Here is a 25,921-nt window from a genome sequence, read left to right as displayed (position 1 = left end):
CCTTTTGGATATTTTTCTTTGAACTGAACACATTTTCTCTCTTTCTAAAGCTCTTTTGGCAATTGTGTTTGGCTCTTAAGCGAGAAAGTTATAGCTAACCATTGACCCTTTCTTTTGGTTATGTGGTGATGCAGTACCTCATTACACGTTTCAGCGACTTTCAACTCGCCTGCATCGGGTTTGCTGAGCAATTACAAAATCCAGGTTCTTGTCTCTTCTTGTTCTCGTGACTCAATGGTCTTCAATGTACACTTGTAGCTTTGATAATTCGTTCATCTTTCTGCTGCCATTAGCTTTGATAATTCGTTCATCTTTGATAATTCAAGGGTCTTCAATATTTTTTTGTTCCTGATTGGTTTTCCCATATGTGTCTTACGTATGTGTCTTAGTAAACATGATGTAGCAAGCATGGATCCACAGATTTTCATATCTAATTCGTGATTAGAGTCTTGCTCTGCTTTCTTGAGCCTTAGAATTTGATCCAAATGCAGCATCTTCTATGTCTATCTCTGGTTTTTGTCTCATGGTTCTTGAGAGATATGAATCATGGGTTATTTCTGGGTTTTAATTTCTGGGTTTTGATACTTGGCGCAGATCCGAGGAGTTTTTAGTCTTGTTTCTTTTCAAGCTTTCTTCTCTCTCGATCTCTTCTTCAATCTCTCTTCAGTTTGCTAATAGCAGGTTTGAATCTCTCTTTATTTTTGTTTTTATGAATATGTTTGTATTCTCTCGTTGTGCTTATAGGATCTATGTTTTGATTCGTATTTGATTCATCGTATTCAATGTTGAGGCAGTGAATGGTGACTAGGGCAGTGCGGTAAGGTATTTGAAGTGGTAATTTCAAAACCGCTATTATAACACCAATCAACCAAAATTTGTAGGAAAGTGCGTTTTTTAAAGAAAAAAAAAAGCTCATTTGCGAATTTCAAAACAGTTAAAAAATGTCAGCAAATAATGAAACGCACTCAAAATTATCCAACGGTTATTACTCAGCGGGCGGATAAAAACGCACATAACTTTTTTTTTTGAAAAAAACTTATTTTTTAATAATAAAATACAATACATATAAATAAGATATATCTAATACATTGTAGAACACATAAAAGAAGTAGAACATTATTTCTTCCCTTTTTAAAAAATTAAGTAAGTTTTTATGTAAGAATTAGTTTATAAAATTTAAAATAAATAATTTTTTATACTTTTAATATTAATTTGGTTAAAATATATTTTTTCATACTTTTAATGACAAGTTTTTTCAAATATATTTTACATTCATTTATAAGTAATATATGTAATATATATGTAAAAAAAAAATGTTATTTTAAAATAAATTTATAATTGAAAGTTTATAAATGTATTGAAAATATTTCTTTATCAATACGAAATAAATAATTTAATGACAATAATATTAATTATTTATATATATTTATGATTTATAATTTATAATGTGTACCGCTTGTTATCTTGTTCACCATTCAAACATTTTAATATGGACCGTAAACTGTATTTTTACCAATCAAACATTATTTCATACCGCTTATTATATACAAATCGCAGTTGTCCCGCAAATATATTTTCCCGCATGTACCGCAGTTGAACCGTACCACACTCTTAAACCGTTTTTTCACATAGCCAAAAACGCTGTCACCATTCGGACCCTGATTCGTTAGAGATTGATTTTTGTACAATATCGATGATATTGAGATATTGGATTATCAATGCCACTTGTTCTGTTTTGGTTGTGCAATTGATATTACTAAGACAGATTTGTAGTCTTGTCATTAAAAAAATAGCTTTTTATGCTTGATTGGATTCTGCTTCCTCTTCGTGCTTGTATCATAAAAAAAAAGTTTATTGTTTTTCCTTTTTTTATGAAGATGATGAGAACAAAGTTATGTACTTGGAATTTGTAACTGGTATAAACAGGGATGCATGAGGATGATTTATGCTTATTATGAACTATGTTTCGAACTCTAGTATCTAGTGTCTTTCAATTGTTCTTTTGAAAACAGGAATGCATGAGGATGATTCATGTTTTTTCATGTCTATGTTTCTTTTGAACTCTTGGAATGCACGAGGATGATTCATGTTTTTTCATGTCTATGTTTCTTTTGAACTCTATTATCTTATTTTTATTTTGTGTATGAGAAACAGGTTTATTTTTGAGTGTATGAGAATGAATTACCTTATCTTGTTATATTTTTTTCAGTTATCAGTTATGATTTTTATTTGTGAATGAGTGAATGTGAATGAGTTATCTTATCTTGTTATATTTTTTTTCAGTTATCAGTTATGATCTTTGTCTTTCTTTTGTGTTCTATTTGAATTCTCCTTCTAATAAAAAAAATTCTTTGTTTTTATTTGTAAGTTCTGGTGAATAGAAGGGAGAATTGGTGGTTTAAGGATTATGTTTTTCTAAAAAAACTTTGTTTTGTACCTTTCTAAACATAATATGATATGTTTTTTCAATTTGATAATGATTTTGTATGATAAAATTATAATTTAAGAAGAAGATATTGTAGTTTGCTTCACCAATGAGAAAATATATGTTTTAAATGTCTTTATTGGGTATGAATCAATCACTAAATTAATTATTTTTTAATCAATTGTTATAAATATTTTTATAAACAAAACTTTTATTTTCTAAATATTTTTTTTAGAAAAATGTTTAAAATAGTCATCTGAAAATTATTTGGTTGTAAAACATTATTTATATTAAGAATTAATAATAACATAGTTAATATTACACTGAAAATATAATTAGATGAAAATATGGGTATTTTAGTTATTTTTTTATTTAGATGGAGATATGAAATGATCAAACAAACAAAAATTCGTCCAGATAGATCAGTCAAATGAATCAGTTGAATAAATCATTAAATTTTATTAATGAAAGAAATATCATTCGAATGGATCAATCAGATGAATCATCCAGATGAATCATCTGATTGCAAATATCAACTGCTTAAACGAACAGGACCGAACATCATTTAGATAGATCAATCAGATGAATCATCCAGATAAATTATTTGATTGCAAATATCAACTGCTTAAACGAACATGACTGAATATCATTTGGATGGATTAGTCTGCAAATATCAACTGCTCAAACGAACAGGGCCTTAAAAACTTAATGCTTAAAATGTTTAACCATTAACAAACTTAATGCTTAAAACGTTGTTCGCCCACTACAATATGCAACGACGAGCTAAGACATTATTATCGGCCACCTTCTTAAAATGGGTCTCCAAACTTTTAAGCATAAAACTTCACGTTGTCGTTTCATGATTACTTTTAACAGGACCATGTGTTGTTATTCTACGCCACCGTCAACGCCTGTGAAGAAGCATAAAGAACGTCAAAGACCGAAACTCCTTTCTTGTCTTCTTGCTTTCTTCGCCATCTTTACTTTCAGAGCACGACGATCAAACTCGAACTAATTCTCAAAAACCCAATATGAAGTCGACGAGTGTTATTAGACTCCTCCTCCTCGCTTTTCTTCTTCTTGCTTCACCTTTCTACCAAGGTTTAAACACCTTTATCTGATCCTCTATTATCGAACATAGATCTACTGATTATCGCTGATTCTATTTTGATTTTTGCTTTATGGTTTTTTTGCTCTAGCTGCTTTGTGCCAGTCGAATTCGGAAGATTCTGGGTTTGAAGTTTCCGATTCTGGAGAAGAAGAGAGTGATGCAGAGGAAGTGTTTGGCTTGGAGCTTACCTCAGCTCCTGGGATTGAAACCCTTTGCGTTTTTCCCAAAAACAGTGCAAAAAGTAGAGAGTTTTTCCTGTTTCTGATTCTAATTTCTAATAATTTAGTGTTCTTGTTCTTCCCATATCCCAATTTTGGGTGCTAATCTCTTGGTCCGTTTGATATCTGCAGTAATCAAAGCTGGACATGAAACTGAGCTGCTTGTTGGAATGAAAAATGATGGTAATAATGAAATTGATTCTCATCAAACGTTGAAATCGATTACTTGAAGTTTTAGTTAAAAGTTTATAAATTTGTTGGTTGGATCATATGAATAGGTCAATCCAATGTTGATATCGTTGCGGTTAGAGGAAGTTTGCATCTTCCTTTTGATCAGAAGCCTCTGGTTCAGAATCTCACCGCTCTGGTAACTTAATGATCTTGCCTCTCATTTCTCACATTTGCTGCCTCTGAATCACTTGTTAAAATCTGTCCAAATCAGTCTAGTTTGGTTTTGTTAGGTTCTTTCCTCATTGCCTGATTTGTCTCATCTCATGTCACTCCACAATCTATACCATAAACCTGTTACTTCCGTGTTACAAAATTCAAGAAAATTCAAGAAAAGGGTCTCTATAGCTTTTTAATCTTTGCTCATGTATGTTTTGAATCAGCTACTTTCTTTGATTGTCTCTCTATGCTCGTATGCTGTAACTTTATTCCATTTCTTCACTTCTAGATTTAGAAACTTAAAATGCCTTTGCTGAATAATACAAGATGTGTCCACTTAATTATGTGGTTATCGTATCTTCTATGTGTAGAGCTTTGGCAACGCATCTGTGCCAACTTCGGCTCAAGCTACCTTCCCATACACTTTTGCAGTCAGCAAGTTCCTACAGGTATGTTTGTTATTCATATAGTTCTTCTAGTCATGATGAGTCTTTTCGACTTCAAAAAGAGTAGTGTTTTCTTGTGCATGGTTAATAAAAAGTAAATGAGCTAAACATTCCTCGTGCAGGCGGGTGCTTTTGATCTAGTTGGCACCATCATCTATGAGATAGATGGTAAGCCATATCAAAGCACGTTTTACAATGGAACCATCGAAGTTGTTGAAGACGGTCCTCTCTTTAGGATGGAGTCAGTCTTCCTTTGTGGCCTTTTACTTTTGGTTATCACTCTTCTTATCATCTATATCCAAAATAATATGAAGCATTTGACCAAGGTACATGAAAATTTCTCTTTATATACATTCCTTAATGTTGTGGCCTTTTCTCTTAGGCAAAACGATCCCTAATCTAGTTACTAACTTTGATTAATAAGCCTAACTGGTCATTTGCTGTGCGCAGAAAACAAAGAGAGCATCAAAAGTTGAAGTTGGAACTGCAACTAAAGATGCGTCGCTTGATGAATGGCTTGAGGTACTTACATAGACAAGATCTAATAAGTTCTTCATGATGGGTTTTTGCATTTGTTTAGTGTTTTGGAATTGATACATTGCTCTCGATTTACAACGCAGGGCACTTCGTACGGTCATAAGTCAAAGAAGAAGAAGTAGATTAGAGCAAATCTCACATGCTTTTGTCTGTATCTTTGGGGACTTGTAAAACCAAGAGCACACGAACGCTACTAACGTTACACATAGAGAGAGAGTTTTTGGTAGAGATCCTTCTTCCTTTGTAACTTGTAACTTCACAGAGAATCTTGACTGCTTGTTTTTTTCTTCTTTTTTTTTTTGGGTCAGTGACTGCTTGTTTTCTTCTACAGTTCTACTTATAAAAAGAATTGTCTCAACAATAAGTTCCAAAATTCATGAACTTGAAAAGAAAAATAGAATAATCATTTGATTAACGATGCAAGTTTGAAATTTGAAGGTTGTTTTTTCATTTTGCATTTCTCTTACTACCTTGGAGGCTTGTAGACTTTGTAGTAGATTTAAAACCACCCCACTTTCTACTTTCCATTTAGCTGTCGTTGCTTCTGATTTTTGATAAAAACAAATTGGGCTTTTTACTTTAACATTGGGCCTTAATGTTTCCAGGCCTTAATTTATGAACGATGTCGTTTTAAGCTTATGATGCCGCTATTCATGCTTCTAGCTCTATCCAGTAAAAAGTAGAAACAAAATATTCTCTGCCTCGGATCCACGCAACTATTAACCCTAGTCAGATTTCAACTTAACCACAGTTAACCTAAACTCTTCCAGATCACAACACGTGTACAAAATCAACGGTCACTAAAATATTTCCGTTCAAATATTCCTTTCCCTTGGAACTAGATCCTCTCTCTATATATCAATCGTAACCAAAACCCTAATCTCTCTCTCACACACACTCACACAAATTTTTCTCCGATCCAAAAAAAAAATCTCCGATCCAAAAAGATGGCGGCAAACCCTAAAGTTTTCTTCGACATGACCGTCGGCGGATCACCGGCCGGCCGAATCGTGATGGAGCTTTACGCCGACACAACCCCAGAGACGGCGGAGAATTTCAGAGCTCTCTGCACCGGCGAGAAAGGAATGGGAAAATCTGGGAAGCCACTCCACTACAAGGGATCAGCTTTCCACCGTGTGATCCCCAAATTCATGTGTCAGGGAGGAGATTTCACCAAAGGAAACGGAACCGGAGGCGAGTCGATCTACGGCATGAAATTCAAGGACGAGAACTTCACCAAGAAGCACACCGGTCCAGGTATTCTCTCCATGGCTAACGCTGGTGCCAACACCAATGGATCTCAGTTTTTCATCTGTACCGAGAAGACGTCGTGGCTCGACGGTAAGCATGTCGTGTTTGGTCAAGTCATTGAAGGTATGGATGTTGTTAGGGCCATTGAGAAGGTTGGATCTGACTCTGGAAAGACCTCCAAGCCTGTTGTGGTTGCTGATTGTGGTCAGATTTCTTAGATCTGATGATGAGAAAGAGAGAGATTGATCCAATGGTAGCTTTGTGTTGTTTTTAATTTTTGTTCTTCTTTTTCGTTCTTGTGTTTCTGCTTTTTTTTTTGGGATCGTTTGATTCCTTTTTCGAGTTTAGAGTCGCTACCATTGAATAATAATGATAATTATCAAATCTTCGTTATCATCGCTACAATACAAATTTGAACATCACTATCAACTTATTAATATCTTCTTCGTAGACTCGTCAAACTTCATAGAAATTAAAAAAAAAAAATGTGTGGAAGAAGAAGATACAAGTAGACTCAGAGATATTTTCTTACCAAATTTGGTCAAACGAAGATGAATTTAAAAGCCCAAATATGAATTTCCTAATGACGGCCCATTAATTGTTTTGAGGCCCAATTGAATATTCCGAGTTTCCTGTCACTATATTTCTTCTTTTGATCATGACTGTTACCTCTCTGGTTCTTCTTTCTCCTCTCCAAACTCTGTACCAAGTCTTTCAAGGATCCGTCGACGTCTATCTTATGATTCTTGGCCATTAATTCCTCCGCCACGTCGGCCGGAGAAACGTTTATTTCCTTAAGGAAAGACTCGATTTTGACGAACAGAGGATGTGAATCAAGATCCAAGTAGTTCTTGGCAAGAACCTTAAACCCTTCGAAACTACAATAAGACAACTCAATGTGCATATCCATTCTTCCTCTCCTGATCAAAGCCGGGTCTAACTTCTCCATATGATTCGTAGTGAAAACGATGATCCTCTCTTGTCCACAAGCCGACCATATCCCATCTATAAAATTCAAAAGACCAGAGAGTGTGACTCTACTACTCTGGTTTTGTTCTTCTTTGCCCTTTTCTCCATCGTTCTTGCTGAACAAGTCACTGTCTCTCTTGCTTCTCTTGCCCGTTAGGTCTACAGAACAATCGATGTCTCCAATCACAATAATCGACTTGCTCGATGTCGCGGTCAAGAGTTTCCTCAACTCCGAGTTGTTCTGTATAGCCGTGAGTTCAAGATCATAGATACTATAGTTCAAATGATTCGCCATAGCTGCAATCATCGTTGATTTACCTGTCCCTGGTGGTCCATGCAATAGGTAACCCCTTTTCCAAGCTTTCCCAATCTTCTTGTAATACTCTTTCCCATTGCTAAACGCCTCGAGATCATTCAAGATTTCTTCTTTCTTCTTAGATTCCATAGCCAATGTCTGAAAACTCGCCGGGTGCTTAAAATCAATGTGCCTCCACATGCTCTTCTTGCTAGAGCCCCAATCTGAACTAGGGTTATTCGTGTACAGCTTCATCTTCTTGTTCCTTGCCTCGATCGATTTACCTTCTTCAACCACATACTTAATGTATGATCCTGTTACAATCTCCAATCCACGTCTATGGAAAGTGAGTCTATGAGTTCTGTCTCCATCAGTACCAGTCACAAGCTCCCACCAGACGTTAAGTCCTTCGTATACATCTCTAACTTTAGTCTCGTCACGTTTCAAGACTAGTCCTTTGCTCTCTTTAACCTGACTTGCCCTAAGCTTTTGTGCTTTATCGGTTGCTTTGGCCCCAAGGTAAGTCTCGATGGCTGCGAAAGCGTGATTAAAACGGTACTCTTCGTACTCTGGGAAATTGATTACAATGTAAGGAGAGAAGAAGTTGATAATCCGGTCGGAGAATCTTTGGACAATAGAGAGTTGCTGGATTGTAGACAAAAGAAACTCTTTGATTGCGATCTTGAGGTGATCAGGGAAGATCTGTTGAAAAGTTGCCCAAAAGAAGAACAAACTTGCCATGCTCGAACCAATTGTTCTCATCGTATCTCCCATCATCATCAAGAACAAGAATCTGTTTTTTTTTTTTTTTCTTTCTTAAATACCTGTCTTGGATTTGGATTAATTGGACTTGTTTGTGTTTGGTGTGTGGATTAGTTTTGATTAGCGTGTCACGGTCTTATTTATAGACAATATAAAGCAATGCATGCATAGTGACAATTAAGCAATGCATGCATAGACAATAAAGCAATAGAGTCAAGTCAACTTGGTCGGTTCTAAAAATTATATCAAGATAAATAATTGAAGGCTTTTTGGGTTAAAAATTGGAGGTTTTCTTATATTTCATTACTAGATGTTCTCTTTATCAAAAGCTAAATGCAAAAATATTGATTTCGAAAATCTTCTAGAGTTTAATTATCAAAATTGATCAAATAAGACGTGATCTATGCATAATATGATAATTGTTAGGAGATCTCGGAGCTTACGAGATCGATTTAAATGGATAGTTAATATTTATGTATATTGCTAAATAAGTAGATTTTCTATTCTCATATATGTAAAGAACTTGCTAAACAAGTTAGGATTTTGTATAAATATGTGTATTGGCTAATCAATAAATTTGGAGGAAACTTACGAGATCGATTTAACAATACTCAATAGACCTAATAAACTATTCGGATTCACTTTTAATTCTATTCTTAAAGCACTACGCACACACGTGGTTGTAAACATACCAAAGCGAATAGGTAGTAAAAGTTATAAAGGTATCACTATGGAAAATTCTGAGCTTCTTCTGCTTCCTTAATAAGGAGATGCAACTTTTTTATATTCCAAATTCAAAGTTTCCAATTCTTAATCATACAATTAATTCACATGTGAAAATATAAAGTTTTGATGATTTCAGACCAGCTTTATTTGCTTAGAGAAATCGTTATGAATCTTCGTTGATGTTCAGATGTTTGTGTCGGTAACGTGTTAACTTTCATGGTAAAGAAGACAAAGCTACTTATAAAAAAGATATAGGTCCATGTTGTTCCGTTTTATGAATATATTTTATCAATGCGCACATGAGTCCCGCTCATCATCCGTAGACTGTACTGGAATTGGACTAAACGACAAATTTATCTGTATCAATCATCAAAATCTATGATTATTCTGAACAGGAAAATGAAAATGGATGTAACTTATCGCCTATCGGACTTGCAGATATCATAGAGCCACGTATACTGGGATACGCAAATGCTTGTTGATTTCCTATCAAATTAATTTTCTACGTGGTCATGTTTTGCACACAAGAAAGTGAAAGTACAGCCCAAAATTTGTTTTTAGTGACGACCCATTATAATGTTTTGAAGCCCATATTATTTCCTTGTTCTACTACGACATACGATTGCAACATTTGCTTATATAGGTACGATTAGTAACACGAAACCGTACAAGCTTTTAGCGGGTAGATGAAATGGTAAATTTTTTTTTTTTTTTGAACCTTTAGATGAAATGGTAAGTTGTAAATAGTTTAACAAGATAAAGAAATAGTAGTAGTAGAAAGCAGTTACATATAAACCTGAAAATACCGTTTTTGGTATCGCTAGTTACTACCGTTTTTGTGATTTGTAGGACTTGGTATCACTTTTACTTTTAGTTTTTATGGTAGATTTTTGATTTTAAAATTTTTACTATACAAACTGTAAAAGTTAACTGTTATGTTTTAAATTAGAAATAATTTTTTATTAGTCAAACATATAAATTTATCCCAGATTTAAAATTTGTAGATAACATTAATAAATTATTAAAATACTTATATTAGCATAAGTAATCAATACAAAAAATTAAAAATTAAATTTTTTTTTAGAAAAAATGGATCTAAACAAAAACTGAAAAAGATAAGATTTAATCAATTAAATTTAGTTCGTAATTATTTATATATAAATATATAAAATCTTTTGAATGATTATGGGGAAAGAAGAAATAAAAAAAGAAATTAAATATATTTATTCTTATTAGTTTTAAGTGTAAAAGCTGCTATGACTAAAAATAAAAAACCTAATTTTTAGGAATTTAAGTTTAAAAAATTAAAAATTTGATTGGCAAAAAAAAATCTTTTAAAACTATAAAATGGATTTTACAGTCTCCACTATCTATACCAAGCACCCTCTAAGTAACTTTAAAAGCAGTACATTACCCGTTAGTGCTACGGTAACATGTTACCAATCAAATTCTATATTCTTCGGAGTGTTTTCTAGTTACAGTTTGATATAAGTTTTCTAGTTAAACTCAAATAAAGTTTAATCTAATATGAATGGTTGAATACGGTTTTGGTTCGAATTCGAGTTTTAGTTGACTATATCCTTAATTTTCATATAAAGAAAGGTTTTAAATGACTTTTTACTTTTGTCTATTTGATTTTGGATTTGATTTTTTTTGGAATATAGAAGAAGAAAAAATGATCCATAATTTAGTTTGGTTTTTAAAATCAATTATTTTGGTTCGGTTTAGACCGGTTTATCCGAATTGAACATTCACTTACTAGTGATCAAAAAATTCTAGACCTAATTAACTTTTAACACCAAAACTTGTCTAAGAGGGTTCAATCATGATTTTTAGTAGAATTTAAATCCAACACAATCCATTGTTATTCAGCTAAAAATTCCAAATGATGTTTTAAAATTCAGTGTTATTAGATATTTTGATTGTAAATTATGTTTAAGAGATTTTAAAGTTTGGTGTTATTCAATAAAGATTTCAAATGTTTCATTAAAATCCAGTGTTATTCAAAACTAAATAACTTTTAAAATATTTGTGAAGTCATTTCAAATCAATTCCAATAAATTATTAGAATCAAAATCTAATGTATATTGCAGAGATTTTAGAATCTAAACAAATGAATCCATAAAACTGATATCAACTTTTAAATCATGAAGATTATAAAACTTAAAAAATTCATTTTAAGTTTATGACTGAATAACATCCCCTAAATTTGTTTTTTCTGGCCAATACTTGTTTAATTACCATCATGGAAGAAGCATTAATGTGGAATAAAGAACATATCGACATGAAACATAACCAAATTCCGCATTACAGATTCAAATTGCATGACTTTCCTACACTACAAGATCTCTTTTTATTATATCAACAAAAATATTCGAACATCATGACATTTCAAGAACAGTGGTTCGATAATATTCGTGCGGGTACTGGTCAAGAACTGGCACACGCCGTGTAAATTTTTCTCTTTTTTTTTATTCACACTTCACGTGTTGTGTGTGGAACTGTGTTCACATTTGTTACAGCTTGACACAACCATATTCATACAAAGTCTTGATAGTATTGATTGCATAGAACCAATACCTTCGAAACCAGTAACTATAACCCAAACAAAACCCATTTAAAAAACAAAAATTTAAAGAAGAAAAAATTTATTGCGCAGCACAAAAGGTTATGGAGATAATCAAGAAACCTTTACAAAGTTTGGAGGTAAAAACATTAAATTTTCTTGACTCGTACGAATAACTCTCATGTTCAGACCACAAACAATTAGTTTTTTTTTTTTGTTTTTTGATATTTGTCAACAACATCAATTAATATTTTAGCAGTTGAAGGTTGGAGAAGGAAGTGATGATTTCCTTTTTATTTACTCTTTTTTTATCTTCTAGCTTTTAAGACTACCATAACTACTCATTTCTCTTCTTCTTCTTTATTACATAGTTCTGAAAAAATCAATGGATCCAAATCATAATCTCCTCTTTGTCGCATTTCTTGTTCTTTGCTTAGCCGTAAATGGAGTTACCGGATATGCCACGGTCACTGGCACGGTGTTTTGTGACCAATGCAAGGATGGAGAAAGATCTTTGTTCGATTTTCCTGTCTCCGGTAATTAATAATAACATTTTTCACACTTTGTTTTTGGCTTGTATCTCTTCTTGTTCCTTAAGATGTGTGTTTGTGATATTAATGTTTCTTGCAGGAGTTACGGTTAGTGTGACATGTCCTGATGAAAATGGACAACTCTCTATGTCAAGAGAAGAGACCACTAATTGGCTTGGAGGATATGTAATGAGATTTGATGGGACACCGGATCTGAGCAACTGTTATGCTCAGGTTTCAGATAATGGGGCTCAACAGCAAAGCTCAAGTAGCTGCAACATTGCTTCAGGCCCTGCACAGAAACTTAAACTAATGTTTAGTTTTTTTGGGATTGAAATGTTCGCTGCAGATGCACTTCTTGCTCAGCCATTTCAGCCAATGTCTTCTTGTCCTAAACCACCACCATCTCCGGTTATGCCTCCTCCTCAGGCCCCGGTTATGCCTCCTCCTCAGGCCCCGGTCTTTCCTCCTCCTCAGGCCCCAGTCTTTCCTCCTCCTCAGGCTCCGGTCTTGCATCCTCCTCAGGCCCCGGTCTTGCCTCCTCCTCAAGCTACACCACCTCCTCAGTATAAGCTTCCACCTTTGCCTCCAATGCCTCAAGTCCCGGTCTTGGCTCCTCCTCAGGCCCCGGTTATGCCTCCTCCTCAAGCTACACCGCCTCCTCAGTTTAAGCTTCCACCATTGCCTCCACTCCCTCCAATTCCATTTGTAGAGCCATCAGCTTGTTCTCACCAGTGAGCTCACTCTCTGATTCATTCATTAGCACAATAAGTTTGGTTTCATTAATTTCACAACATTTTGGCTTTGTGACTTACATAGGTTGTGGAGAAAACCTGAGTATAGATGCTATTGGAGGGCGATAGGGCCTGATACAAAAGTTGCGGTTGCATTCGGGCTAGTAGCAGGGAGGAGATACGGGACAGATATGACAATACGTGAAGCCCTTGACGGTCGAGGAGAAGCATATAAGACTCTCTTAAGGGAGGCAACAACTGCATTACTCAATTCATACAACTCTCTTGGCTTTCCTTATAATTCCATCTCTGTGATCACAAATACAAACTTGGCACTCCTCGCAAACTCGCAGCACGATGTTCTCATGACCGCTATTCGATTCATCAAGGCTAATTCCGGGACCTGCAGATTCACAGTTTGCAAGTGATTGGGTGTGTCTTTACTATTTATATACCCTACACTTTCTTCTTTTCTCATTGTTCTTGGGTCTTTTTGTAACACCTACCATGAAAGTCTATACTTGGATTCATTGGAGAAGTTATGGACCAGTAATATATGCAACAATTAATGATGTGAGACGTAAAGTGAATATATTTGAATGACTTAATCCAGGAGAGGTACATGAACAAAACTAGAAAATCTTTATTTCATAACAGAGATCACAAAGGTTTTTAGAAATAGAAGAAAATAACCACTGAACTTATATATCAGACAAGGAGCGTGTTATGTTCTTCTGCTATTTCGTGACACATGCTTTTCCTCCAACAATTTGGTCTTTTTCTTTTTCAATCCAAGAGCAGACATAGCTCTCCTGTTCAAAACCATAAAGCACATCAACATCAGCATCCATCAATAGGGCTTTGCAACAAATGAAAATATAGAAATCGGAGATATATTGGGGTTCGTACCTTTTCAAGTGATCCTAGGATGTTCTTGTGACTATCATTTCCTAATACTCCATTGCAACAAAGGAATGGAAGTGAAAATCAGCCTAAATGAGTTTTTCATCATTGTCCATATTGCGTCTGCTGGGAATAATAACTAAGTAGCTTCTTGAAGAGAGGAACAATTGCAACCATTGCAAGTTGGAGCTGGTCTGAGCTGTTTACACGGACACTTACTTGCCCTGCGCCTCTATTGTTCAGATTAGCACGAGCGACTAAATTAGAGGAACGACCAATGGGAATCTGAGACTGTATATTCCCTCCTATAGCAAGATCACCGTGCCAATCCATAACCGAAAGTCCAAGAGTGGTCAAAAACCGACCAAGTGGATAATCTTTATCTCTCAGCTGAGCTTCTAAACTGCCACCATAAGCAACATCTCCTCGAGAAGTCATTGCTCCACCAGACATAACCATTCTGAACCATTTATTAGCAATCAACTTATCTTCGACTTTTAACCCAGCAGATACAGAATCACCCAAGAGCGTTAGAGACAGACCCGCTGCAGCTTTGTTTCTCCTGAAATTGTTGAATCTCGTTTCACCTCGAACAGTGTAAGCCAATTCCTTTCCAACGGTTTGCATGTCAAAACCTAGTGAAGTTGATCTACCTTCTCCATGTTTAACCGAGCTGGCCATTTCCAGCTGCACATTTGCATCCTTCTTGTCCTTTGTCACTTGGCCTGACAAAGATACTGGTATTTGTTTATTAACAACAAAGAGTGTCTCCGCATTCACACCTTCATAACCAATGTCATGATCCCAGCCATGAGTTTCCAAGACCGGCCTAACAAGCCATTGATTCGATGAATCAAGGTAGCGGTAGCGGTGAGTAGGGTTGTCAGAGTCAAAAGACGCAGGTAGAGATAAATCTGGCATGGGAACTGGAACTGATGCAGGTCCACCACTCTCCTCTTCCACATTGTCACTAGGAGGCTCGTTCGGCAAATCTTTGATCTCGGCAGCAAACTTCTTAAACATCTTACGTCTCTTTCTTTCCTCTTTCATTTGCTTCTTCATCAATAGTTTCTCACGGTACTCCATCTCATCAAGATATTGCTTCTTCTGAGATTTACTAAGCTTCGCCATTTGATCTTTAGTCAAATGCTTAAAGGGTGGAAGCTGATCATACTCTGATTCTTCGTCAGAATCTGATGATTCATCCAAATCATCTTCATCTTCTTCATCACCATACTGCTGTTCAGGAAGCTTAGGCTGTGGTCTTGATTGCAGAAGCGAAGATAGGAGAAACGGTAATGGCGGAGCCTTAGTCCGAGCTGCAAATGGTCTCCCTGGAATATTATCTTGTAATTTCAGAAGAGCATTTGCTTCTGCTAGAATCTTTGATGCAAATGAGAGTAACAGCAAATGAGGCTTCCATACTTGGCCGTTCGGTAATACTCTCTGGCCTGCCCGATTAGTCCTGCAAGCAGAGTGATTCTCAACTAAAGAAATAGGGTTCATGAGCCTCATATCTTCAGCTGCTTGGCGAATAGCCTGCTGGATGACATGAGAACGTTGTGTTACAAACATGTCATAGCTCGAAGCAGTGCCATTTGGGCCGTCTGGTGGAACAGAAGCGGCATGAGTCAAACCCACAATGGCATTAAACCATATCGATGGTCCAAAAACGTCACTGATGGTGCGCAAGAGAGGCATGTCACCAGAATCTCTGCTTTGCATATCCAACCTATCAAGATATAGTACAATGTCCGGTGGATTTTTCTTGATGAACGCCTTAACAGAGTTCAGGATCTTCTCATTCTTGGATTGATCAGACCAGGACGGTAAGAGACCGGGAGTGTCAATCACCCGTACCTTAATTCCCTGAACAAAACCCTCAACATCTTGAACCCTCTTTGTTCCCATCTGGAATGCATCAGTACAAAATTTCACTTCATCAAATATGGAATTGATCGTTGCACTTTTACCAACCCCACTTTTACCGAGCACCATAATCGTACAAGAAAAATCAAGTGGATCCTGTCCAGCTGCCTCAAGCTGTTCTGCCATGGCACTAGCACGATCAAAACTAAAAGCACCAACACGGCTTCCATTTCTACCTCTCAACTGTTCAGCCAATCCAAGCCTATATAAAACCTGAGCAACTACAACATTATGTGGAGTTTGCCCTAGTCTATGTGCAAGCCTCAAAAATTTGACCCTGATCAACTGGAGCTTCTCACGGGTCTCATCATGCTCATCGGTCTCTGCAGTGGTAGAGTCCTCAGCTTGCTGAGGCTGACTGTGAGACACATTTCCATTGACTCGAGACTGTTGAGGAGCACGTGGTGCAGGTTGCAAAAGAGGAGCAGCACGACCAAGACCTGCTGGTCGAGCAGGTGGCAATGCTGCAGGATTACTTCTAGATTCCGTCGGTGAAACAGAATTTACTACTTCAGACTCTCTTTCCACATGTGATGTTTCCTTAATCTCTGGATCTATATTTACTCTGCTGCTTTGCTGATTTTCAAGTTCCTTGTTAGGTTGAGGACTTTGTTGAACACCATGTCCTCCGTTAGCAGTTTGAACTGTCTCGTGTTCTTTACTAGTAACTCCCGGGAAGCCACTATTGCTGCGAACTTCAGTAGACGACTCCAAATTTGAGTTCAGTGAAGAAGCTACGTGATGCTCTGGTTTCAAACAACTACTGTCACTTTCAATCTCTGGCTTTTCATCAGAACTAGATTTCTCAGATGGAGATGAGGTCACAGCACTTGCAACTCCAATACCACCATTCAAGGATTTTTCACCAGAGGCATTTTCAACAGTATTACTTGTGTAATCGGCACTAGTCTCACCATTTCCGTTTGCCTCAGGGCGATTCTCGTGTGTTACTCCACTTCCCTCAACTTGTGGTTCTGTTCGTATGCCAGGTGAAGCATCAGCTCTTTCCTCCCAATTTTCGACTTCAATGCCATCATTCCACATTTCCTCAGGCGCAACACTTTTTGAGATACCATCAGCCACCAGTTCTTCATTCTCATGAGAGACGATTCCATTTTCAGATAAAGAATGTGTATTTCCGTTTTCCATATTCACATCTTCAGCCACTAAATTCGAACCATTGGAATCAGCCGCCTTCTCAGAGTTCTCAACAACATTGGAATTTTCTGCACCTGCTTCCTCCTCATCACCATTCATTTTAGGAGTCACAAAATCAGGTTCAGCCTCTCGTTGAACGTTAACCGGATAATCAACTTTGGAATCTTTTACTCCCCCTTCATTGCTACTTGTTTCATCAAGATCACCCGTTGCCTCTTCAAAATCCTCCACTTCAATCTCGTCCTTGGAACTTTCTGGAGCTGCCTCTACAATTGAACCCTCTTGCAACCCATCCGGTCCTGACAGTTCACGTTTTGAACCTTCCTCCTTTTCATCATCATTCTCTGAACCAATTGCTTCCTCAAAGATCTCATCTTCGTTATCTTTAGCCTTATCAGATCGCACAAACTCATTCTTCTTCTCTACTTGCTCATCGCTAATTCTATCATCGGCAAGCTTCTTCTTCTCTTCCCCTTCTGACCTAACCACAACATCAGTCCCATCTCCCATTTTCAAGATCACCGCCGCAACAACAAAACCTCCAGAATCATAAACCAAAAGAACCAAATCGAAAAATCGCTGCAACCACCAAACAAAATACGCTTGACTTTTAATATAATTTCCAACAACCACAGACTAACAAACGGAGAGAGAAAAACCCTAGATCAGAGTTATCGCGACAAATCCTATAATCATCGTCTCTTTTCAATCTTATACACTATATTTCAATGGAAGTGAAAAAATCAGCTAAAACACAGGTGAATTTGGTGATAGGTTCTCCAAACATACAAATACAAGTTCTTGAATAATATAAAACCTAAAAGAAAAGTAGACAGAAGAGAGAAGAAGAAGAAGAGAAATGGCGAAAGCCTTACCTCAGGTTAGAGAGAGAGAGCGAAGGAGAAAGCGAGAATAATTTTGAGAGAAAGGAAAAAAGTTCCTGAAGATCCTTTCATGCGCTTTACCGGCTGCGAGCCTGCGACTACGACGGGGAAGAAGGAGATAAGAGACGTTAATGAACGGTCTAGATCGATTTGGGTTTAAGCATCGGACGGTGGATAATAGCTCGTTGATGCAATTGTGAAATGATGCTGACGTGGCCAAATAAAGTAGAGTATATAGCCATGAAAAGGGAATAGAAAACCCTCGTGTGTCATTTCGATTAACCAACCCGGTCTGGTCTGGTCTTGTCCGGTCCACTACGAGTTTGATTCACAATTCGATTTCGAGTCGGTTATTCAACCAAAAAAAGATTTGTTTTTTTTGTTTCACATTTCGACCAAAAATTCAATCCCTCACATAGTCACATGGAAAGTGAAATAAACAATGATGTTTTGTGTTAATATTCATCCTTGAAAAAAAAAATTATATAAAACTCACAACATTAATTAAACTATGGATCTAACTAGCAAAGAGCCTGGTCCATTGTGATTCCAGAATCTCAATTCTGATCATTACCTGCATCACATGAACTCAATAAGCTGTTGTTGTTGCAGCTACTAAGAATCTTCCCATTTCCAGAAGTTGCAAGCTTTTCATTAAACTTTGGTGAATCTAAAACACTTTTTCTGCGGATACATATCCAAGTTCTTGAAGACTCCTCAATGTTTTGGCATGAAACAGGAATGTGCCATGACCCTTTCTCTGATTCCTGATATGTCAAAAAATGATAATCGAGATCAAAATCCATTTCTTAAAACCGGAAACAAAAAGAACGCATATAGGAACAAGATTGTAAACCTGAATGACAACCGAAAAAGAAGACGGCATTTCAAGCTTCAGATTACCTTTCGAAAAGGTATATCGAACCTGCACCAAAACCATAAACAAGAAGCTAATTGTAGATTTCTCAAGATCATACTTTTACTATAAAAGTTTATACTTTATACCTGATGCCTTTCTTTCCACTTTTGGAAGAAACTGTTCCCTAAGAGTTCAAAAATGTGATCTCTCATCTCATCATTTGTCACAAGCAAACACTTGAGCTTAGCAGCAGCATAGAGCCAATACCTGAAATAAAAAACGACAAAATGAATGTAACCAAACACTATTTATTTTTCGAAGTAATGGGACTGTAAAAGAAGTTAAAGTTCATACCAATCGTCATTGGAACCTGGTGGAGTCGCATATAGGACACCGTTATTGATCCATTCCTCAACTAGATTCCGGTGAGTTAGGTTTTCTAAAAGCGTCTTGACACGCTTCTTGTGCAAGAGAATTAGAGGCCATTTGTTATTACCACTTTTATGGTAAAGTTCCTTCACCACAGCTTCAATCTGCTCTATCACGCACGTTCGTTGTCAGTATCGCAGGGGTGGATTCGTAAATATGAAGGGAATATAAAAGTAAAGATAGATTAGAACCTGTGGAAGACTGAAACCACCATCTGCAAAATTTTGTTGGTACAGCCCAATATTTGCTCCATCTACTATAGCTTCATAACCTCCATGTTTCTCAAGCCAGTCCTGCCAAATAGTTGTACAACATTCAACAAAGATTCACATTTGAACACTAAATATAAAAATATTTGTTGTATATGTTCAAAAGAAACTCCGTCTCAAGCATAAAACTTAGTAGAATTCACCATGGACAATAGGAGATACCTACAATACGTCCAATGAAATCTAAAAACACAAAAGCTAGACATGAGCATTTTCTTCTCTTTTTACTTTTAATTTTTCGATTAATGCCTGTAATATAGCTATGACTTTCACATTCAGAACTATACAGAACTCGGACAATGTTTCCCGATTGATTACAATTTGTGCTAAAAGCGATTAAAAGAAGAGACTGAACTCTCTTTTGCACTAATATACTTTTCTCAAATTTCTTATCAAAGTTAACTAAGCAAAACATAAACTCGCTGAAGTCCTTCTTTGTGTGCCAAAATATTTATCTCATGCAAGATTTTATGTGCCAGACTTATTATAAGCAAGCTACAAGAAACCAGGAATCATCAATTCTTTCTCTAACCTGAAACTCGCTGAAGTCCCCCTTTGTCTCGCATGAGTTCATCTTTGACTTCCTCTCCATAGCCAAAGACACCAAAGAATCCACAAACTTCTGTGTTTCCACCTCATTGGTATCTACACAAGCCAACTGCTCACTGCAGCTCAAACATCTTCCGGTTGAGCTAACATTACCTTTCTTCACAATCCATTTGCCTTCACCAATCCACCCATGCCCGTGCCACCCACCTCCATTCTTCAAAATTGCTTCTCTAAGCATCCCAGCATCAGAACCAATCCCATTATCACCAAACTCACCAGCTTTCTCTCCACAGAACCATTCCTCAATAACTTTCAAAGTTTCTTCACAGACATAGCCAACACTTTCCCTTAATTTATGTAAATATCTATAAACCTTATCTTCCCGGCTCGTGGCACAACTTACCTTCAACAAAGCCGAGATCTCAGCCTCCTCCAATTCAATACCTGCAGCATCCATGTGTTCTTCCACCTCATAACCCTTTTCAGCCTCCAACTTCTCGCAGAAACAGAGCAAAGCCGGTGCATAGGTCCTCAGACGTGGAATCGATGTGCCGCCAGCAGAAACAAAGTCCTTGACAATCTTGAAAGCATAATCACCATCACCCTTAGCAGCAGCCAGCCGAGCCACTGAAGTGACAGATGCCTCATTAGGACTTATCCCTGAACTAACCATACGGTCAAATATCTGGTAGCCACGGTCGATGGCAAGGCTTTGAAGAGACGGGTCACTAATGGAAGCCGAGCAGAGGTAAAGAAGGGTCTGAAAATGTTGTTGGCTGAGGCTGACATCGTTGGAAACGAGGGCTGCATCATAAAGGGCTAATGCAGCTGAGAGATCCTTGGACTTGGAGCATGAATTGAGATTGAAGAGGAGATTCGTCTCCGGGTTTCTGTTTGCCTTCTTCTTCTTGTTGGGCTTTGAAGGGCTTCCTTCTTCCTGGCGAGAGCGGCGTTGATCAGAAGCAGCCATGGATATAAAGTTACAAGCTTTGCATTGGCTGGAAGTGGAAGATGAAACCCTAAACCCTGACCAGAAAAAAAAAAGTCCCCAAATTTAAGTGAGCTGATACAAACCTGCAACAAACACCATTCCCAAATTTTGTAGCTTTCGACAGTAAACCAAAGTCACAACTAACTAAGCAAGTTTTTCGAAGAATATTAATCCAATGTTTCCATTAAATCCAGTATCCTAGACACAGCATGCTCTAATTCTAGTTCCTAAAACAGAACAAAGATGTTACCTTAAGTAAGGCCAATGGAAGCCGGCGAATGGGTTAAGCGATTAGACTATGGAGGGATAAGCAGAGACGGTGGCACGACGTCGACGCGCGGAGGGGAGACCACGAATTCGACTCGGGACCACGGCGGCGACTCACTGAGCAACAAATAATTTAAAGGTGAACCGGTTAGCCTGTCGGGTCACCGGATAGACTATCGGGTGGATCATCTGGTCGAACCGGTCACTAGGTCGATAGCTTATAATCATAAACCGGTCACCAGATAAACTTTTTACGTTTTCTAGCGTTTAAAAGTAATTGCCACCGGTTAATACTTAAGAAAACAAAAATTTACATTTATAAACATAATTAATAAGCATTTAAGTGTTGTTTTAAGCGAAAACAAGTATGTGAATTTTTTTTGATAACGAAGGAAATAACTAGGAATCTCGAACCGAAATAACTACTTGAATTTAGATATATCAAGAATATGTTAGATTATCATTTTTTCGATTAAGATATAATGTATTATAAAAATTGTGACTATAAAAAGTCATTGTGCATCGAATGAGTTAACCATCGAAGTTGATATAAACAACTTGATTACAAACAATAGTTCAAATGATAATGTTTTGCTAAAAAATGGATTACTTTATTTGATGCCGTAAAACATGTGTGAAATATCACTAATGATACTTACTTGGCCACCACTTGATGCCTTTGCACAAATTCTCTACTTCGAAGACTTGTACTGTGTTATTGAGCATACAATGGACCAAAGTATTACAATCTCCTTCGAAAATAACCATATTCATTCTCATAAGATACTGAAAACTTTCAATGGCCACTAACAGAGATGTTTATCTAAGACCATCTTTCTTAAAACATTTGTGTTATAAACTCTTAGGCTGAGTTTGTTACTATGTCTGTGTAAGCCGTAGCTTTTTGGTTTTCAGATCTGTTGTTGTTTCATTTCTAACTTTTCTGAGACTATGTTAAGTACAAAAGGAAGTTGTAAAGATGGTAATATCAAAAATCTCATTCACTTATATAAATTTATGAACAAAATCTTTGAAATGTTTACACTAGCTGTGACTCTACAACAATTCATAGCTTGAAACCGATACCGTATCATGTATAAAAAAATTCAGCATCTCAAACTAAAAAAATAAAATTGTGACGAACAATCTAGTGCGATAGAACTAGATCTAAACAATTCTTAACTAGCTAAGGTTACCACCAGATTTTTTGGCATTTTTGCTAGCATGAATTTTAGCATAAATCTCCTTAGTCCTATAAGCCAACACAATATCTAAACCAACTCCAATAACAGAAGCTAAAGCCATGACCAAGAAGATGAGACGGTAACAATGAGCTCCTACGCAAGTGTTGCCTCCACCGGGAGTTGGTGTGGCCTCTGCATCGTAGAGGAATCCGGCGAGGAGACCAGAGAAGAGGAATGAGCCAAGTGGCAAGTTAAGTACTAAGATGTTGTAGATGAGACCATAGTATTTGAGACCAAAGAGTTCTGATGCTGTGGGTACGGTTATGGCTAGACGGACACCATAACAAACCCCGACCACCATTGAACCGATGTAGAGTGAATTGGGCACAGCTAAAGCCATTAGTAGATATCCTACGGCCATGAGGATTTGAGAGGCTGCGTTCCATAGTGGTCTTGGTGTTCCAGCTTTCCTGTAGAATTAAAGAGAAATTTTGGTTAGTAAAAGTATCAAATCAACATGCTTAAAAATCAGTAAAATGTTAAAAGTTTGTAAAGAATCTAGAGGGGGATATTCACGTGATGAAGAATTAAAATGTGTGGTCCAAATAAAGGAAAAGTTGCAAGATATTGGATTAGGACATGTCTATAGTCATGAACAAAAGACTAGTTATAAAATGGATCATACATTAAGATCTAGAAGATCCCTTTTTCTTTATGTGAAAAGTCAATGAGGGGAAAAAATTGCCGACAAACCCAAAAAAGCATTGAATTTTGTGTGTATATGTATGTGGCTGAAAAATTATATACGTCACGTTATAACTTTGTAAAATTAATGCTAGAACGAGACATAAAGCTTAAAATAGTGAGTTACGTATACTATTGCATAGAACCTGTAATGTTTCATGAATTTGGTAGGTGTTTATTGGAAAAAGGGTTTAAAATCTAAGTCCTTTCGTCGATGTGAAATCCTAACATGCCATTATAGTTTCTTCCATCTATCTAATCCCACTTTATAACTTAGTCAGGAAATTTAAACTTAAACCTTATTCAGGCCTTTCCGGATGATTTTGCATATTTTTCTACAGTTTCATTTTTTTTCCTTTTTTTAAGAAATGTTTTTGTTGTCGTTTCTAACTATTAACATGCGGATATTTCATATTAATTTTTGTCCATTGCTAATGGTTAAGGAAAAAAAATAGAAATAGGAGGAAACTTACTTGAGAAAGTGCTCGGAGAGAGTACCGGAGAGAATGCGACCAAAGAATCCCCAGATACTAGTCATGGAGACGAATATCGAAACATCAGTGTAACCAAGAGCAAGCCCGATCTGGCCCATATTGTTCATCACAGCTAAACCAGTTCCTACACCACACAAGAACGACACAAACAGAACCCAAAAGTCAACGGTCAACACCGCTTCCATTATCGTGTGGTCTTCTCCCAACACCGGTCTCTTCCTCTCCGCCACAATATTCTCCTCTTCCGCCACCGCTACCGCCGCAACAGAGATTACCTCCTTCTCCGACGCGATATCGGATCTAAGCAACGGTTCTTGAATCTGTCCTCCTTCCACGTCTTGTTCACCGCGGTTCAAGCTTCTGATGAATGAGTGGAAAGGTATGGCGATTGGAGAAGCCAAGAGGAAAAGAAGAATGGAAGCAAAAGCGACGGAGAAAACTCCGGTTTTGATTCCGATGATGTCGTAAGACTGAAGGTAGACAGCGACTACGACAGCTACGATGTTGAACACGGTGAAGTATTTAGTCTCTTCGTTCTCCTCGGCGGCGGAAGAAGCCGGAGGAATCTCACGGAGGAAGAAAACCGCCGTGAGACATACGGCGAAAGGCACGACGGCGAGTAGAACAAGAAACGACGCCGGATCGTTTGAGAACAGAGCAGTGCAGAGATCGGTGAAAATAGCAGTGCTCAAGCCTACGTATCCTTTCAAGATCCCGGAGACTGGTCCACGGTTTCGCCGGAAATTTCGTATGCAAGTCACCAGAACCGCCGTGTTCATCCACGTCGTGCTGTTTCCTCCCATACAGAGGAATACACACATCTGAAAAATTCCAGACACACAAAATCTCAAAATTTCTGCCATAAAAATTCCAAATTTGAAAAACAATCCAAATCAAATTAGTAGCCTAGTGGTTTATACTAAGTTTTTTTTTTAATGGAATGTAAAATTTATTCGAACTAGTGGTTAATTTGTACTAATGTTACCATTAATGTTACCATTAGTTCGAATACAGAAATTCGCATTTGTGAGTTGTAGATGACAAAAAGATAGAGACTTTATTGTTAGTACCTGCCAATAAGGGAGAGGGGTGATGATTTTGCTAACGACGAGCCATTGTACACCATAGCCGAGAAGACCTTCGAAACAGCCAATAAGGAGGATGACTGGAGTAGGAAGACGGTCAGAGGCGAGGCCAGCGAGGATTCCGAAGGCTTTTCCGACGTCTTTAGCGACGGAGAGGTTGTTGAGCTGAAGCTGGTTTAGATTCATGAGGGACTTGAGAGCGCCGGAGTAGTTGGAGAAAGTGTAGTTGTTGCCGGAGATGGCTTGAACCCAAACCGCCGTCACAAATCCAAGCCATTTCAATGCAGAAGAAGTAGATGGAGATCTCTGGAAACCCATTGTAGAAGAAGAGGAAGAAGAAGAAGAAGACTGTGCGTCAAGGAGGTTCACCGTATGGGCGGTTATATAGACGAGGAAGAAGAAAGGTTTAATTATTTGGTTTTTGACATTTGTGTGAAGAAAGAATTTTAAAAATTAATTATACATGTGGGATGAGAACAGAGGAAGTACGACGGCGACATGTACGGTTAAAGAAGGTGTGCAAGCCGTGGATAAATCACGACATGGAATATTTAAAAAGACGGTGTGCTCATATCGTTTTTAAACAAACAAAAAGTCGTTTAAAACTAATAAAGTAGGTGGTGGCCAACTAGGCTCCTCGCCGTTGCTGCTTAATTAGCCTACTTGAAATTGTATATATTTTCTAGGTATTTTTTTTTTTATCTTGGTTTGTTTTCCTTATGGAATATGTACAAACCATTACAAAACAATGATAAATTTAGGAAAACAAATTACATAAAAATATGAATATAATCATTGTATTCTATTAGTTTGTATTAATTAGTGTCGATACTGTCTCATTACCTAAATGTAAACTTGGTTGACTGCATTTTGTTGGTTTACAATAACTAATAAGATAGATCTTATTTAAAATGAGTCGTGGATGTGATGAAACAAGTAGATCTAATTATACGGTAAACTCCAACGAGACTGGTTAATTAATAAATAATGAGAAGTTGTGCACGGAAACGAGATGCTCGAAGAAAGGGGCATGATTGATATTGGCATCTTTTGGGATTGCTTCATCAAAATTCAAAGCTTTGTTTAATCGTTATAATCCCAAAATGAGAATAATACGTAAACCATTAATAGTAGGTGGCCAAACCAGGCTAAATTGCTCGCCATTGCTGCTTAGGCTACTTGTTCTTTTAAAGGCTTAGAATGTTTAAAGCATAGTGGG

General features: G+C 37.1%; 7 protein-coding genes across 8 annotated transcripts; 3 read left to right on the top strand and 4 right to left on the bottom strand.

The window, feature by feature from the left end:
- The first annotated feature begins 3,290 nt into the window (after positions 1–3,290).
- Positions 3,291–5,470, top strand: LOC18025813 (translocon-associated protein subunit alpha). Its single transcript, XM_006409356.2, has 8 exons — positions 3,291–3,526; positions 3,625–3,777; positions 3,887–3,937; positions 4,033–4,121; positions 4,513–4,590; positions 4,710–4,913; positions 5,038–5,109; positions 5,208–5,470. Exons 1-8 carry the CDS (start codon positions 3,457–3,459, stop codon positions 5,244–5,246), a joined length of 756 nt encoding a protein of 251 aa, XP_006409419.1. The 5' UTR covers positions 3,291–3,456; the 3' UTR covers positions 5,247–5,470.
- Positions 5,471–5,989: 519 nt separating this feature from the next.
- On the top strand, positions 5,990–6,771 carry LOC18025812 (peptidyl-prolyl cis-trans isomerase CYP19-1). The gene has a single exon (XM_006409355.2). The coding sequence runs from the start codon at positions 6,072–6,074 to the stop codon at positions 6,591–6,593; it is 522 nt and encodes a 173-aa protein (XP_006409418.1). The 5' UTR covers positions 5,990–6,071; the 3' UTR covers positions 6,594–6,771.
- A 174-nt stretch (positions 6,772–6,945) lies between these two features.
- Positions 6,946–8,419, bottom strand: LOC18025858 (AAA-ATPase At3g28600). 2 transcript variants are annotated; one of them, XM_024160398.1, is made up of 2 exons: positions 8,039–8,419; positions 6,946–7,939 (listed from the first exon to the last, which is right to left on the bottom strand). In XM_024160398.1, the coding sequence occupies exons 1-2, from the start codon at positions 8,417–8,419 to the stop codon at positions 6,956–6,958; spliced, it is 1,365 nt and encodes a 454-aa protein (XP_024016166.1). In that variant the 3' UTR covers positions 6,946–6,955. The 2 variants fall into 2 exon arrangements, with proteins under 2 accessions (XP_024016166.1, XP_006409417.2); XM_006409354.2 differs by having other exon boundaries at positions 6,946–8,419.
- Positions 8,420–12,035: 3,616 nt separating this feature from the next.
- LOC18025859 (WW domain-binding protein 11) lies at positions 12,036–13,495 on the top strand. The gene is made up of 3 exons (XM_006409352.2): positions 12,036–12,229; positions 12,324–12,957; positions 13,043–13,495. Exons 1-3 carry the CDS (start codon positions 12,079–12,081, stop codon positions 13,383–13,385), a joined length of 1,128 nt encoding a protein of 375 aa, XP_006409415.1. The 5' UTR covers positions 12,036–12,078; the 3' UTR covers positions 13,386–13,495.
- An 85-nt stretch (positions 13,496–13,580) lies between these two features.
- Positions 13,581–17,921, bottom strand: LOC18025857 (translocase of chloroplast 132, chloroplastic). Its single transcript, XM_024160380.1, has 3 exons — positions 17,823–17,921; positions 13,867–17,526; positions 13,581–13,769 (listed from the first exon to the last, which is right to left on the bottom strand). The coding sequence occupies exon 2, from the start codon at positions 17,455–17,457 to the stop codon at positions 13,966–13,968; it is 3,492 nt and encodes a 1,163-aa protein (XP_024016148.1). The 5' UTR covers positions 17,458–17,526; positions 17,823–17,921; the 3' UTR covers positions 13,581–13,769; positions 13,867–13,965.
- Positions 17,922–18,260: 339 nt separating this feature from the next.
- Positions 18,261–21,289, bottom strand: LOC18025856 (proteinaceous RNase P 2). The gene is made up of 7 exons (XM_006409351.2): positions 21,179–21,289; positions 19,921–20,963; positions 19,311–19,412; positions 19,045–19,223; positions 18,837–18,957; positions 18,688–18,756; positions 18,261–18,598 (listed from the first exon to the last, which is right to left on the bottom strand). The coding sequence occupies exons 2-7, from the start codon at positions 20,905–20,907 to the stop codon at positions 18,389–18,391; spliced, it is 1,668 nt and encodes a 555-aa protein (XP_006409414.1). The 5' UTR covers positions 20,908–20,963; positions 21,179–21,289; the 3' UTR covers positions 18,261–18,388.
- Positions 21,290–22,172: 883 nt separating this feature from the next.
- LOC18025855 (protein NUCLEAR FUSION DEFECTIVE 4) lies at positions 22,173–25,108 on the bottom strand. Its single transcript, XM_006409350.2, has 3 exons — positions 24,688–25,108; positions 23,597–24,438; positions 22,173–22,849 (listed from the first exon to the last, which is right to left on the bottom strand). Exons 1-3 carry the CDS (start codon positions 25,018–25,020, stop codon positions 22,378–22,380), a joined length of 1,647 nt encoding a protein of 548 aa, XP_006409413.1. The 5' UTR covers positions 25,021–25,108; the 3' UTR covers positions 22,173–22,377.
- Between the last annotated feature and the right edge of the window lie 813 nt (positions 25,109–25,921).

This window comes from Eutrema salsugineum, unplaced genomic scaffold (genome assembly GCF_000478725.1).
Source record: "Eutrema salsugineum unplaced genomic scaffold, Eutsalg1_0 scaffold_11, whole genome shotgun sequence".
Taxonomy (NCBI): Eukaryota; Viridiplantae; Streptophyta; class Magnoliopsida; order Brassicales; family Brassicaceae; genus Eutrema; species Eutrema salsugineum.
This window is presented reverse-complemented; position numbering and strand designations above follow the sequence as displayed.